This window comes from Drosophila persimilis, unplaced genomic scaffold (assembly GCF_003286085.1).
Source record: "Drosophila persimilis strain 14011-0111.01,24,50 unplaced genomic scaffold, DperRS2 tig00000124-arrow-pilon, whole genome shotgun sequence".
Lineage (NCBI taxonomy): Eukaryota > Metazoa > Arthropoda > Insecta > Diptera > Drosophilidae > Drosophila > Drosophila persimilis.
The window spans coordinates 8,285,273-8,298,763 of record NW_020825294.1 but is presented as its reverse complement, the minus strand read 5'-3'; the positions used below and the strand labels follow the sequence as shown (position 1 = coordinate 8,298,763).

The 13,491-nt window shown below is 42.3% G+C and overlaps 1 protein-coding gene across 1 annotated transcript; it reads right to left on the bottom strand.

The window, feature by feature from the left end:
- Positions 1–2,488: 2,488 nt before the first annotated feature.
- Positions 2,489–13,215, bottom strand: LOC6596371 (ATP-binding cassette sub-family G member 1). Its single transcript, XM_002021520.2, has 11 exons — positions 12,862–13,215; positions 5,937–6,160; positions 4,860–5,149; positions 4,653–4,798; positions 4,287–4,525; positions 3,924–4,219; positions 3,695–3,863; positions 3,536–3,636; positions 3,316–3,471; positions 3,036–3,244; positions 2,489–2,973 (listed from the first exon to the last, which is right to left on the bottom strand). Exons 2-11 carry the CDS (start codon positions 6,025–6,027, stop codon positions 2,835–2,837), a joined length of 1,836 nt encoding a protein of 611 aa, XP_002021556.1. The 5' UTR covers positions 6,028–6,160; positions 12,862–13,215; the 3' UTR covers positions 2,489–2,834.
- Between the last annotated feature and the right edge of the window lie 276 nt (positions 13,216–13,491).

The window sequence follows — 13,491 nt, the reverse complement described above, 5'->3', positions numbered from 1 at the left end:
ATGGATTAAATCGCTTACATAATCTTTGCAAGCGATTTGAGATAGAGAAAATTGAGATTTAAAAATTTAATTTAATAGGTTGATGAAATTGACTAAATATACCATTCTATACCGATTTACCGTCAATATACCTTCAACTCGATTTCGACGTCAAAATATTCTGAGCAGTGTATAATACATACATAGTAAATGGCAACATTGTTTGTTGGTCACAAATATAAATATATATAGATATATCAATATATACCCTGTAGAACCAAAGGGGTCAATTGACCCCTCTCGAACTAGTTCTGCGCTGTTTACCGCGCAACTAGCTACGCAACTAGTTACGCGGGAAGCGAACGCGGACCAGGTCTTCGTCGACTACACTGTACTAGTTCTGCAACTAGTTACGCGGGAAGCGAACGCGGACCAGTCGAAAAAGAACCGAAAAACGAAGCCGCCTTCGGTTTGTTTTTGAAGGCGGCAAATAACCGCAATTCCGTGAAGTTACAGTGCCCACTCAGCTAGTTTTTACCGAGCCACGACATGTAATGAGCACCGAAATGGTAAGTTAATCGTGATATTTTACTGTAGTTGCGATCGTGGAATGAAAGAGACAAGAATTTACACAAACAAAATGCATTTGTTTTCCTCGTTTGCTTTATGCATTGATTTTGTTCACTTCTGTACAAGATCTAATCGCTGGAAGAGTCTTTTGTGTGAACATTTATTAAAAAAGTGGAAAAGAATTAATAAATAAATCAAATTAATATAAACAGGTAAGTGCAAATACTTTTAGAAACTCTAAAACAGGAGAATGCAGTTATTCGTGGTAAGACTAATAAAGATTAACAGAAAAATATTTGTATAATCAAATTAATTAACAACATTGTTTTTAGATCAATTGAATGCAGTGGTCCAAATTTTAGCGGATCAAACTGTTTTAATAAAGCAGCTGGTAAAGGAGAAGGGGGAATTGAATCCCATTCGGGGACAGTTCCCTATAAAACGTGAGGAAGAACTTATAGAACTGGAAGAAAAAAAAAATTAAATAGGGACATTTATGTAAGTATATCTAAACTATACATTTTATGACTTTTTTCTCTGTCTTATCTTTATATTTTAATGTTTCACTTACAGATAACAGCAATGAAATCAATTCTCCAGCCAGCTGGCGTTTTGACCGGCTTAAACTTTATTTTGAATGAGGAAATTGTTCTAGCCTATAACGTCGATGGGGTTCAAGGGAAGAAGGCCTTAGGACCCACAAAGAATTGCAGCTTTGCTAGGTAAAATACAATTTACACTTCTAGAGATTTAAAAATTTTTCATATAAATTAATACAAATATTAATTACAGAATGTATTCCGCCTGGCGATGAGCCTCCCGAAAACACTGTGCGGAAGGCAATGCAATTGATGAAGAAAAGGGTGTTTAAGAAGAAGTGTCTTGCCAAAAACCAGGAGTAGGCTAAGCATCATATAATTAAAAATTATTCGTTTTAATGAAAGACATTGTGTTTGTATTTTTGTATTATTCCAGACTGCCAGATTGACTACTACCAGTAGTCAGTTCGGAACTCGTTACTGGTAACTAGGTCAGAGCTAGCTACAGGTAATCGAAGGGTAGTCGAGTGGGGAACTAGTTGCTGGCTTTCTACTGGTAACTAGTTCGGAACTACCTCCTGAGCAACTAGCTACGGGTAATCGAAGGGTAGTCGAGTGGGGAACTAGTTGCTGGCTTTCTACTGGTAACTAGTTCGGAACTACCTCCTGAGCAACTAGCTACGGGTAATCGAAGGGTAATCGAGCGGGAACCAGGGGTGGTTCCGCCCTAGGACATGCATGTGTTAAATTCTCCGCTGAAATACATTGCGGGTAATCGATCTGGAACCAGGGAGGTGAGAATGGTAGCTAGTGCGGCACCAGTGCGGAACTAGTTGCCTGGTACTAGAGGGATATTAGACTAGACTGGAAAATATTTAATTGTTTTCCAACTATCGATTATATAAATATCGAACAATCGATATGCGCAATTTGCGGCATATTCAAAATCTTTGTCACGAAAGGCACTCTGCAGCAATTTTATGACTGCCACATTATATATTCATTTGAATATATTGAACCTTGAAAGGCTACTTAGGACTAAAGGACTGCAGCCTACAGCCTCTGAAAGTGTTTTCCGAATTGGTTCCTAACTAATCAATAATTTAAATGTTCGATACATGTTCCCTAGGCCCCTGTCAATTTGTGTCAATTTGGACATTTTATTCATACATTTTGTATGGGCGGAAATGAATCTCTAAAATTCCATTAAAGAAAACCATGTCGTACCGTCAAATAGTTTCACGTAAATTCTTGATAGATCGCGTTCCACCGTCAGATTTTTGTTGTATGTATTGTGTTTTTTTAGCATAGGCCCGCATATTGAACCAATCTACCCATTGTAGAATAAATAGATTGTTCCTTTCCTATTTAAATAAGTGAACTTTGGGAGAGGAGAGGAATCGTTTTCGTACAATATATTTCGTTTGTTCACACAGGTCTCGCTTAAATCTAGGTTAACTAGACAGATAATTACATTTACATAAAGATAGATGCATACATACAGATGTGGTTAAGCCATACATACATAAACAGTATAAAAACTATGCTTCGCTATGATTAGGGGGTTTGCAGCAACAGTTAGCATTAGCATTGCAATGGGTTCGTTGCATTTGTTAAAGTATCACACGCCGATATAAGAGAGTTGGTTGGGTTTACTTGCAACTAAGCGATAAGTAACGTAAAATCACATTCGATTCATATTCAGCCCAATACTACAAGCATACATTAATTCCTAGTTCAAATTCTTCAAATCCTTTTGATTTTGTGCTTCAGCGTGAAGTAGGCCAACACCTTGAACAGCGTTATTTGGCCAAGAATCATCATGATGTTGTAGCCAAAGTCGCCCTGCTCCATTCCAAACTGGCGCAGCACAGTCACGGCGTTTCTGAAGGGAGAAGATTACATTGAAATTTGATAAACATATAAATTTATTTTATTTGGACATACTTGAAGTGGCAGTAGAACTCCGTGGGTGGGCAGATCAACTGTTCCCGATGGTTGCCATAAAGGGAGATGACCATATTCTCCAAGGCATACCGTAGCGGCGACAGTGAAGCGACGATCCGCATCGCTGCCGGAATGTGGTTCAGCAGAATGAGGAATCCGGAGAACATCAGCATAAAGCACGTCGACACGGCACCCACGAAAGTTCCATTCTGGAAAACATTGAAACATCCCCATTGAAAAGAGTGACTCGTGCCCCTAAAGGTTCGATTGCCCAACTTACAACTGGATTCAGAACCGTGCCCAGGAACACGCCCAAGCCATCGGCGCAAATGGTAACCACCACGGCTGAGAGCAGATATTTAACAAATCGATCCATCTCAACGGGCTGTTCTGTCATGAGGTATCCTATCGTGATATATACCGTCGAAAAGATAATCTGAAAACATAAAATGTTTGTATATTGGAACAAAGAATGTATATTGTACTATCTGAAAACTTACATGCACTGGAGTGGAAGTGATAATGGTGGCCAGGTAATAGGTTCGCAGTTTGTACCAGTTATTAAATGTTTCCTTCTTGATGATCTCTATCTCGGAGGGATCTGGAGGGTTTTGCCGAATCGGTTAGTCGAATATTGATCGTACTTTGAGTCTACTTACATCTCAATATGCCCGGCATAATGGTGGTGTACCAGAGATAGACGCAGTGGATCATAATCATGCCCACATTTGAGATTTGCTTGGTGGCATTGCTGCCAGAGTCGCCGAAGAATAAGCCGATCAATACGGCGCAGATTATGTGCACCCCAAGTTTCAGATAGGTGAGAGTCTGGAAGGAATGAAGATAAAACTTATTGGCTCAAAAGCTCTCTTCGAAGTGTGAACTTACCCAATCCCTGAAGAACTGCAGATGGCAGCGTCCAATGAGCAGCCACAGCCGCATCCACTCCGCGGGCGGGTATGTGTGGCGCGTGAGCTCCTTGGAGGAGTCCATGCTCTGTATCTCGACCTTCTGCACATGCCCGGGCGACTGTGACTCATTGAACTTGGCCAGTTGTGACTCGCTGGGCGGCTCCGCAGTTTCGCCCTGCATCAGCTGCTGATCGTAGCGCCAACGGGTGTCCTTGGCGCTTTCCGCCAGATCCTCGGTGTGATCATCGTAGTCCCCATTGACGCATTCCAGCACTGGAATATGACAAAATGAATGAGTTGTGTTAATTGGTGAAAGGGGGAACTGGGACTGGCCACTCACGGAAGTCGGCGGGATTGTGGTAGGGCGGGCACTCCAGTCCTACGCTGCTCAGAAACATGACGGTGTTCTGGGGCGTGCCCTGGTAGGTGCATCGACCGGCGCTGAGCACGTAGATCAGGTTGAACAGATTGTAGATGTTCGTCGAAGGCTGGTGGATCGTGCACACAATGGTGCGCCCCTCGTTCGCCAGGCCTCGCAGCAGTTGGATCGTGTCGAAGGACGATGAACTATCCAGGCCTCTGTGGGATGGTTCAAGGTTGTGGAATGTCAGTCAGCAACTGGTTTAGCTCTCTGGTTTCTCTTCTCTTTTCGACCGCATCGCAGATGCTGCCTCTGGTCTGGTCCTCTCACTCGTTCGATACTTACGTTGTGGGCTCGTCTAAAAATAGAACAGCTGGATTGTCTATAAGCTCCAGGGCAATTGATAGACGCTTCTTCTGGCCGCCACTCAGATTGGAGCACTTTGTTTGCCTCGTTTTTGTCAGCTTCAGCGAGTTTAGCAAATAATCAATCTGCAAATCAACGGATGATTAGTCAATAGATCAACTCCCACTCGATTGTCGTTCCACTCACCAGTGTCCGCTTCTCCTTCATACTGACGCATTTGTTAGAGATTTTAAGTGTGGCCGCCATGAGCATCGTCTCCTCAACGGTGAAGTAGGGAAAGAAGTGATCATCCTGCATTATGTAGCCGCACAGCTTCCGGGCCTTGCCGATCTCTATCTTCCCACTGACGCCGGACTTTGTTAGGCCCGTCAGGATGTTCATTAGACTAGATTTTCCGGCCCCCGAGGGACCCATGATGGCTGTCAGCTCGCCAGATTTGAATGTACCTGTTATGCCCTTCAGTACAGACTTCTTTTCTGCAAATTCAAATAGAAGAGGAATCAACATATACACAATTACATGAAAAGTAAACTGAAGGGAAACCTATCGTGATCTAGCTAAGCGGCAAAAAAGGTATTTAATCATTTCACTCATCTTACAAAGAGCAGGTCTTGAGAAGTTTGCCCCTGTAGGTTTTAAAACTCGGAATTCTACTGCCTATATTTCTTAGACTTGTTTCTTGACCCATCATTCATTCTCCGTTAGACCTTTGCACCTATAGACCTATAACCAAAATTTGCATACGTTCGTTTCCCCCATCTAGACCTTTGAACTTTTACTCCACAACACAACTACGCATTCCGCGGTTAAACTTCTTTGAACTGCTGAACTTTGCGTAAGATCGTCGGACCCATTCTTACATATTTTATGTAAATGAATCTCGTTTAAACCGAGTAATATTCAGTTAAGTAAGTCAAGTAAGTTATGTCTTTCGAGGTCAGCAGGCTAGAAGTTACGAAAAGTGAACAAATAAAACCTTAAACACATGAAAATTCCATATAACGCGCAGTTATCATTAACTCAATTAAATGACACCATAGCTAAGCACATGCTTATAATAAAGCAGGAATCCGACACAATCACCGAAGAGATCGCAGTGCGGCACTTATTGTCTTGAATACGACACGCACGACTGGGAATAATAAAACAAAAGGCTCCACTTGACTCAGCACCTGCTGCGACACCTGTGGCTCCCAGGAGGGCAGGGCCCTCCGGCACAATGCGAATTCCAATTGTAGTGCGTTTTTGGAGGAGCATGCTTACCGTGCTGTCTGGGTACGTTGACCTGGTAGACGAGATCTTCGAATCGAATGTCGATGCCGTAGACGTTCTTCAACAATTTGCTGCTATCCATTTTGAATGTTTTACTTTATACCGCTTCCTGTTGACGAACGTTCCTTGTTGATTTGCTCAGATTATAGACTTGTTTTGTGCCAGTTTTGGCTCATCATTTGCTCGTATCGAACCCAGAGGAGAGTTTCAAATACCTGTGTGATATGGAAAAAGATATTCATTAAGACTTTACGAGGACGGTCTGCACTTAGTACACATGTGAGGGATTACAAAAATATCATTTCAAACAGGGGTTCGGTTTATGTTTGTATAAGCGCCTGGGGTCAGGAGCGTAATTTGTGTGTTTCAAGGCAAATAGTTAAATGTTTAATTGGAAGGGGGTATTAAAATTAAAATGACTTTAATCACAGCACTCCATGGGATTGCAAAAGTCACAATTAGACCGCGTCTTGAACCGAAGCGAACCGAACCGAACCGAGCCGAGATGAGCTTCTTGCACAAGAAATCGAGTTGCGAATGCAAAGCCCGAAACGGAACTGCGCGACGAAGCTGAAAGCAAAACAGAACTGCGTCACTAAACCGGCACTACATACTACTTCTCGCCTTCTCGTTTCACTAGAGTACTCTGCGTTCGCTTTTATTTTCATTCTATAATAGATGTTCGAGCATTTCTTTTTAGTCACATCGCTTAATGGCCGGGTCCTGTTTTCAATCTGCAAATTAGCCAATGCGCTTGCGCCGACGCTCGCCCAAGCCGCCAACTGATGACTGCGGAAGAATCCGCAGGCGGCCGCTTGGTTCTGGCTAAGTAGACAAACGAGCGTCGGCGTCGCCGCGGCGTCGATAGCACACCACACACACACACACATACAATGAATTATATTGAGAAGCAACAACAGAAATCATACGCATTCGCATATCAAATACTCGTAAAATTTGGCAATGTACACCGCTTCGGAGTCAACACTCGGAGCTGACCGACGGACCGACCGGCCGACCGACCGGCCGACCGACGGAGCGGCGTTCGAGTTCAAGTTTAAGTCACGCTAATTAATTGACGTCTCCGAAGGTGCTATTAAACGGAACGTTTTCTACCGATGGTAGTCCACAGAACTCTGTCCAGTCCCACCTTCATTCGGTATCGTCTTGAAACAAATATTAAAAAGAAACTGTTTTTTCGTGTAAATCGGATGAACCCCCTGAAGCGTCAATAAGAACCGTCGGTAATAAAGGTATTCTGCAACAGAGCCGTGCTCTTTTGGGGCAGCCAATTAAATATTTCGAAAATAACAAAGAATTGATATCCAAATAATTATTAAATAAAAGCCATAAAGTGTGCGACCCATATGCGTTGACCAACAACGACCTTGACCATATCGAGGACAGCCAAGACAAAACACACATCAAAATAATGGATGAAAATGTTTTAAGAAGATCATGATCGAGCGGAAAATACCTATCATTCGTCGCAATTCCGCTGTACATTTTCCATGGTTCAATATCTCCCCGATTTCTAAGTAATTTGAATTTTTCCCATAAAGTTTTAGAGATCTTCCATTAGTCATTTCTAGGGAAAACAGTTGCACAGGTGATGCTCAATTTCGTCAGTTGGTAACACATTTGTGGTTGAGTAGAATGTAATTATCTCGGATATTCTTGGGGAAATTTGTTGAATAAGTAACATAAATATTAGTATGCGTAGTACAATGTCAGCTACGAAAGAAAAACGCAGTCATCTCTAAACATTCACCCACTAATTAGTATTCTGCCATAAAACAATCTTTAAAATAATTACAGAACTAATAAATATTTCAGCGTGATTATCATTTGTATCGTCGATGTTGTATGTGTCTCAAAGTTAGTTCTTAGAATGATGGGATCGTTTTTTGCCTTCAAGCTGATTCGAATGTAAATCAAATCAGTAAGCAGGCAGATTCGCAGGGAAATTTTGTAATTTTTAGTATGCACGTAATGTTAGAGTGAAATTTTGTATTCATTCATGGACCAGTAATTCCCTAGCCAGGCTGATTCATCAAACACTCCCGCCCAATCAGCCCCCCTACACTTTCCAAGAGCACGCGAGGGGATAAAATCTACATACTCCAATAAACCTACAGAACAAAAAGTAGTCGAGATTGAGAACAGACCGTGTGGCCGAAAAGGCGGTATCCGCTGGGGGGAAAATATTGCAACATACAAATTGCAACATAGAAAAACAGCTGAAAACGGCAAAAAAAAAAGAGAACGTTTCGGTGGTCACTGTATAGAACCAACGCAAACAAGAACCATTACAGTCAAAATTCTCAAAGTCGAACCTCACTTGACCAAATATATTTGTTAAATAAAAGAACTTTCTATGTAAGAGTAAGGATATCTCTTAAGGATGTTGGTATTCTAGATTTGTCACAAGTTTTCCTTTAGATTCCCCGTTTGTAGCGGGCTCTGAAAATTCTTTTAAAAGTCACTACTGAAGGAATAGATCACTCGAATTTTCAAATTCCGCTCAAACATATATCCGTAATGTCTTTGAAAAGGCTAGGTGATTTTTTGATAGGATCCACTGTACTGCAGCTGCGTAAACAGCGCTCAACGGCGCTTAATGAGAGTCGGTCGCGGCCGTCACCATCGCGCTGGCATCGGCAGCAAAAAGCGAATCTGAATAGAGTGTTGAAGAGGAGTGCGGTGGAGGGGGTAGGGAGAGTGGATAGCTTCTGGCGGACAGAATGGGCAGAGCGGCAATGCATTTACTTCTCTTTTCTGTGTTTTTAATTCTCTCATTACACGTCGCTTGCGTAATGTACTCGTACATACAGTTAGTTCCTTCCCGAGACAGAGGCCGAGCCAGGCTCAGGTTCCCTACGCGACTGAATGGGCTTTAGAATTCGAGTAGGATTACGTGAATTAAGGGCTTAAGATTTTTGTATAGAAGTTGGCTGTACGACTATGCGACTATCCTATTCTAGAGGAGTGGAATGATATAATACTATAAGGCATGGCCATAGATACAAGAGACATGAGAGAGCTGATCTAGGGGCCTCAAAACTCTCTCTGAAAGATCTATTCTGCACACAAAGAATAGTAGCTTCCATAATAAAAGCACACTTTCTGTGATTGAAAGGGTATTGGAAGAGGTGAATAAATATTTCATACACATTCTATACAGTTCTATGACCGAGGTTATCATTATAACGATATGCTGCCGGCCATTGAGCGGCTTGTCAGAGTTCCCACAGCTATCTTTCGCCGCTTTGTAAATAATGTCAATTAAGTCTGCGGCTACCTTTACACAGAGAGCCAAAGAGCCAAAGAGCCAAAGACCCACAAAGCCTGACCTGCGGGTTCGACGATGAATTACAAATGCAACCGACTATCCAACAAACAGCAATAACAAATACCAAATACTCGTACCAGACAACAACAACAACAACATTGTGAAGTGTTTTCGTATCTTGGGAAAGCAAGCACTTGTGCTCGGAACTCAGAACTCTGGAATGCCACTTGCTATCAATTAAAATAAATTGTAATAGCATTGCCTTTGACTTTTCCCCATCTGAATCGAGTCACTTCTCTTGACGAATCTTTCTGGGGTATACTTTTTGAACAAATTTTCGAATATTTGTACAAACATTTGTGCATGTACTTGTTGAGTTACGTCACAAGTTGTTCCCTTGAAGAAGCAGGTGCGCGCAGTGGCCCACTTTTCATCAGTATCAAGAATAAATATATTCCATTCTGTAGAACCTATGGGATCCACATATGTACGCGTATGTATGACACCATGGGGTAGAATGGTTCACGCTCAGAGTCTCAACACATAATTCGTTGCGATTTTGGTTCCACGAGGAATGGATGAGTAATGTACTAGTCTGTCTGATAATCCCAATACATTTATATGTATGTACATTATAATTTAATTAAAAACAGAATACTCAACTGATAAGACACGCTCTCAACCGTACACGGGTAAGTAATGCAAAACTCGACAACCTGACTGATTTAATCTTTAGAGGAAATTACTGGAAATGTGTGTCATTAGGTAATGATAATCTAACACATTCAATTATGTTAATCACTGTCAAGGTTTCCCTACGTCGGAGGTTTTCTAGATCCAAATGTGGACATACACGTGCGGTTTGGATCCTACAATAAACTTCTTGCAGTCCTTGAAGGAAAGTTGTTTTTAGAACCACATTTCAAAAGTCATACGAGTATCTAACACAATAAACATACTACAGCTTGCGTTTTAGGAGGAGTAAACAAATTCCAGTCGTAGTCCGCTCTAATCTCAGTCTTGCATAAACAATACGAATCGTATAAACAAACTCGGTCTCGCACATGTTTATACATTTCCAGCAGGAGAAATGTATAGCTCGTCAATCACTTTATAGCCTAAGGGAATGGAATTGAACGTTTTACGAGCAGATAGGAAAAAGTTCCTGAACCCGATGCACGTGTACGCGATCAATTGTCTAATATTGTTGGGGCACTGCGACTGCAGTGGGCACTGGGGACTGCCACTGGGCACTGGGCACTGGGCACTGGACGCTGTAAAAAGACATAATTAATCGCATAGGTCTGATGCCATAGCCGTGCACAAATTTATCCATCAACCCCTTAGTGATTTAGCATCCAAGATTTGCATTCCATTAGCGGGTTGCATAACATAACCGTATATGTATGTGTATTAGCTCATTCATCCAACGGTCTTGACACGACGTTGGACGTTTGCATTAAGAAGACGCTAAGGCACTGCAATTATCACCTGTCAACGCGTCAGGAAGTGTCAGGTTCTCTCCGATTCTGTCAGCATAATATAATATCCGATTCTTATTTTCTTCAGTTTTCTTGAAAGCTTGCAAAATTGCCGAGAGTATGGGCAATGAACCCTTCACAATCTTTCTGCCGGCAGCAGAATACATGAAGTATGTTGATCGCAGGGGGAACACGTGCGGTTTGTTTCTGAAACTGTCAGGGTATTCGAGCTATCGGTCCCCACTGACGTTTTCCCCTACCTTGCTGCTTGTTGACGTACAATTAAGCTGAAATAACAAGTTCTTAGAATGGATTTACGAATCGCTTCCTGAACGTATGTAAAGGCGGAATGTGAACATAAGATAATTATGGCTAGAGCACTGCGGGAATTCTCAAAACGAATTTCGGAATTCGGAATGGGCAATAAAATTCGTAGGAGTATGGCTATAGCAGTTTGCATAGTAACTGAAATATTCTAATATAATGTGTTTTCGCACTAGGCAATAAATTCTCTGACGAAAATAATTAATTTGTGGGAGGATTTGCTGATTTACGATGTAATGATAGCCAAGTCCAGAAATTTAGTGCGTCAGAAAAAGTTCTATAATCTGCAATCGCCATAGCCTAAGTACATCAATAAAAACTTTTCCACAGTTAATCCAGATCGAAAAAAATTTCACATTTGTCACCATACACAAAGGGAAGGCGTAAATAGACAAAGCGGGTCACACTCTGATAAGTCTTTTGAAAAAGAAAACTTTTATTTCCGAGACCAGATAGAACGGCGAATTTGTATGCAATTCTAGACAATTGCCAGTTTCTGAGTGACACTCATTCATGCTTTTATGGTCCACAAATAGAATTCTCCTATTGCCGAACTAAAGATATCAAAACGTGTGCCCCCCCACCGCCCCTCGAACACAGTCACAGGCGCTCAGTCGCCGACGAGAGATATCATGATGGGTAAAGTGGAGGCAAGGTCGGACGGAATCAAATTATGTTTAGAGCTCGCTCGTGACTCGTGATTTGTGATCATCTATGTCACTGATTAGAATATTCGGAGCTCAAGGCCGAACGAACCGAAAACTGAGACGATAGCGTGTTCGTCTCATGTAAATTTTTGGTTCTAATGCACTCCCATTCCCCCAGCGATTATAATGGGTCCGATAAGTCATTTGTATGCCCCAATAGATGATAAGGCGGGTCAGACTGGAGCTTTGGCCCAGCCGCACCCAGTGCTCCCGGACTGGCACTGGCACTGTCACTGGCACTGTCACTGGCTCCGTTTGTATTTGCCTTAGATTGGGCCGCGGAGGGTATTGCATTACAAATGGTTACTTTTGCACACCCACTTCGAGGGCCAAGTGGTCCGAGTTCTGGCCCCGTTCTGGCCATAAGAGTGACAATAACAGTGGTGGTCCCCGCTGGTGGGCGGTGATGGGTGATATCATCACAATTTGGCAAGGCATAATCGCTGACTAATAAAATGTAAATAAATACTCCAGTTTATTTGATCACGGCGCCAGGGAAAAGGCCACGAACACCATTCCGAATATGTGGCAAATATTTGCCCTCCGCGATAGTCCATCTCGGAGTACACAGGCCGTATGCGCAATGGGGAAAATTTCGTGTGTTCGCGGTGAGGTTTTCCATATATCCCATACAGATACTCGCAAGAGCATCATCCACCAAAATAATCTTCAACCGAACTTTGATCTATAAGACTCTGCCGAGAATAAATTGTGTTCTTCTGAATTTGTTAATGTACTCGTACCCCCACCACACAATACAATACATGTCTGCAGCAGTGTGTGCGTGCTCTATTTTCTGTATGATTTCATTACAATAAACACAGACCAGACCCAGAAACTGGCCCCGAAAAACAGAGCAGAGCCAGGGAACGTGCCAAAAAACACACAGAGGGAAAATAGAACACAGCTGGAACACAAATTAAATCAAACTATATCAGAGTTCAGTTCGGTTCGGATCGGTTTGCATTTTGCATTTTGCATTCGGTGTTGAATTCTGTAATGGTTTCGATTCGATAGGTTTCTTGCTTCGATTGGATTCGATTCGAATCGCCTCGATTGCAATTGCGTTTGCGATTTGTGGTTAATTTGTTCCGCTTTTTCCGCTGACTCACACAACTTGCACTTGATCGTGAATAAAACCGAATTCAGCAATCTTTTATTTGAAGATTTTTCGTTTTATTTTGTTTTGTTTTTAAGATTTCCACACTCCCAGAACACAGCCAACGGAACGCACAGTTGGCACTTAATTGTTTCCCACAAAAAAACTCAGATTTATTTATAATTTCTGGGAATATGCACAATTTTTGATTTGCAACACGCGCGTCTGTGAACCAAATTTATACATTTGTTTCTGATTTTAAATACGGGGATTGTATATATATGCTTGTGCTAGCATATATTGTGTATTTCTTTTGCTTGGACGTGGGGGAAAACGCTTCCGAATCGCTCGAATTGCGACGCGAGACTGAGGCGACTTTCAGACAGCGACTGGCTAAGTACAGCGCAGAGCGCTCGAATAGTTTATTTTTTGAAAAGCATTTGTGCCAGCCCCACCGTAGATATATCGCATTGGAGAGCGGCCGACCGACGACTACGGAACGGGAAACGGCCCCGACAAGCGACGCGACCGAGAACGACACCGAGACCGAGACCGGGCGACCGCTCGTAGGGCCCACTGTATCTAATTTTATTAATAAAATCAGTCTCCGAGAAGCCGAGAGGGTCTTCGAGCAGACAGATGT

Excerpts from the sequence above, each read along its gene's own strand:
- LOC6596371 (XM_002021520.2), bottom strand. The coding sequence starts at position 6,027 with ATGGATAGCAGCAAATTGTTGAAGAACGTCTACGGCATCGACATTCGA. Across the intron at positions 4,799-4,859 it reads TGAAGGAGAAGCGGACACTG|ATTGATTATTTGCTAAACTC; the intron begins GTGAGTGGAACG and ends GTTGATTTGCAG. Across the intron at positions 3,245-3,315 it reads GCACGGTTCTGAATCCAGTT|AATGGAACTTTCGTGGGTGC; the intron begins GTAAGTTGGGCA and ends AATGTTTTCCAG.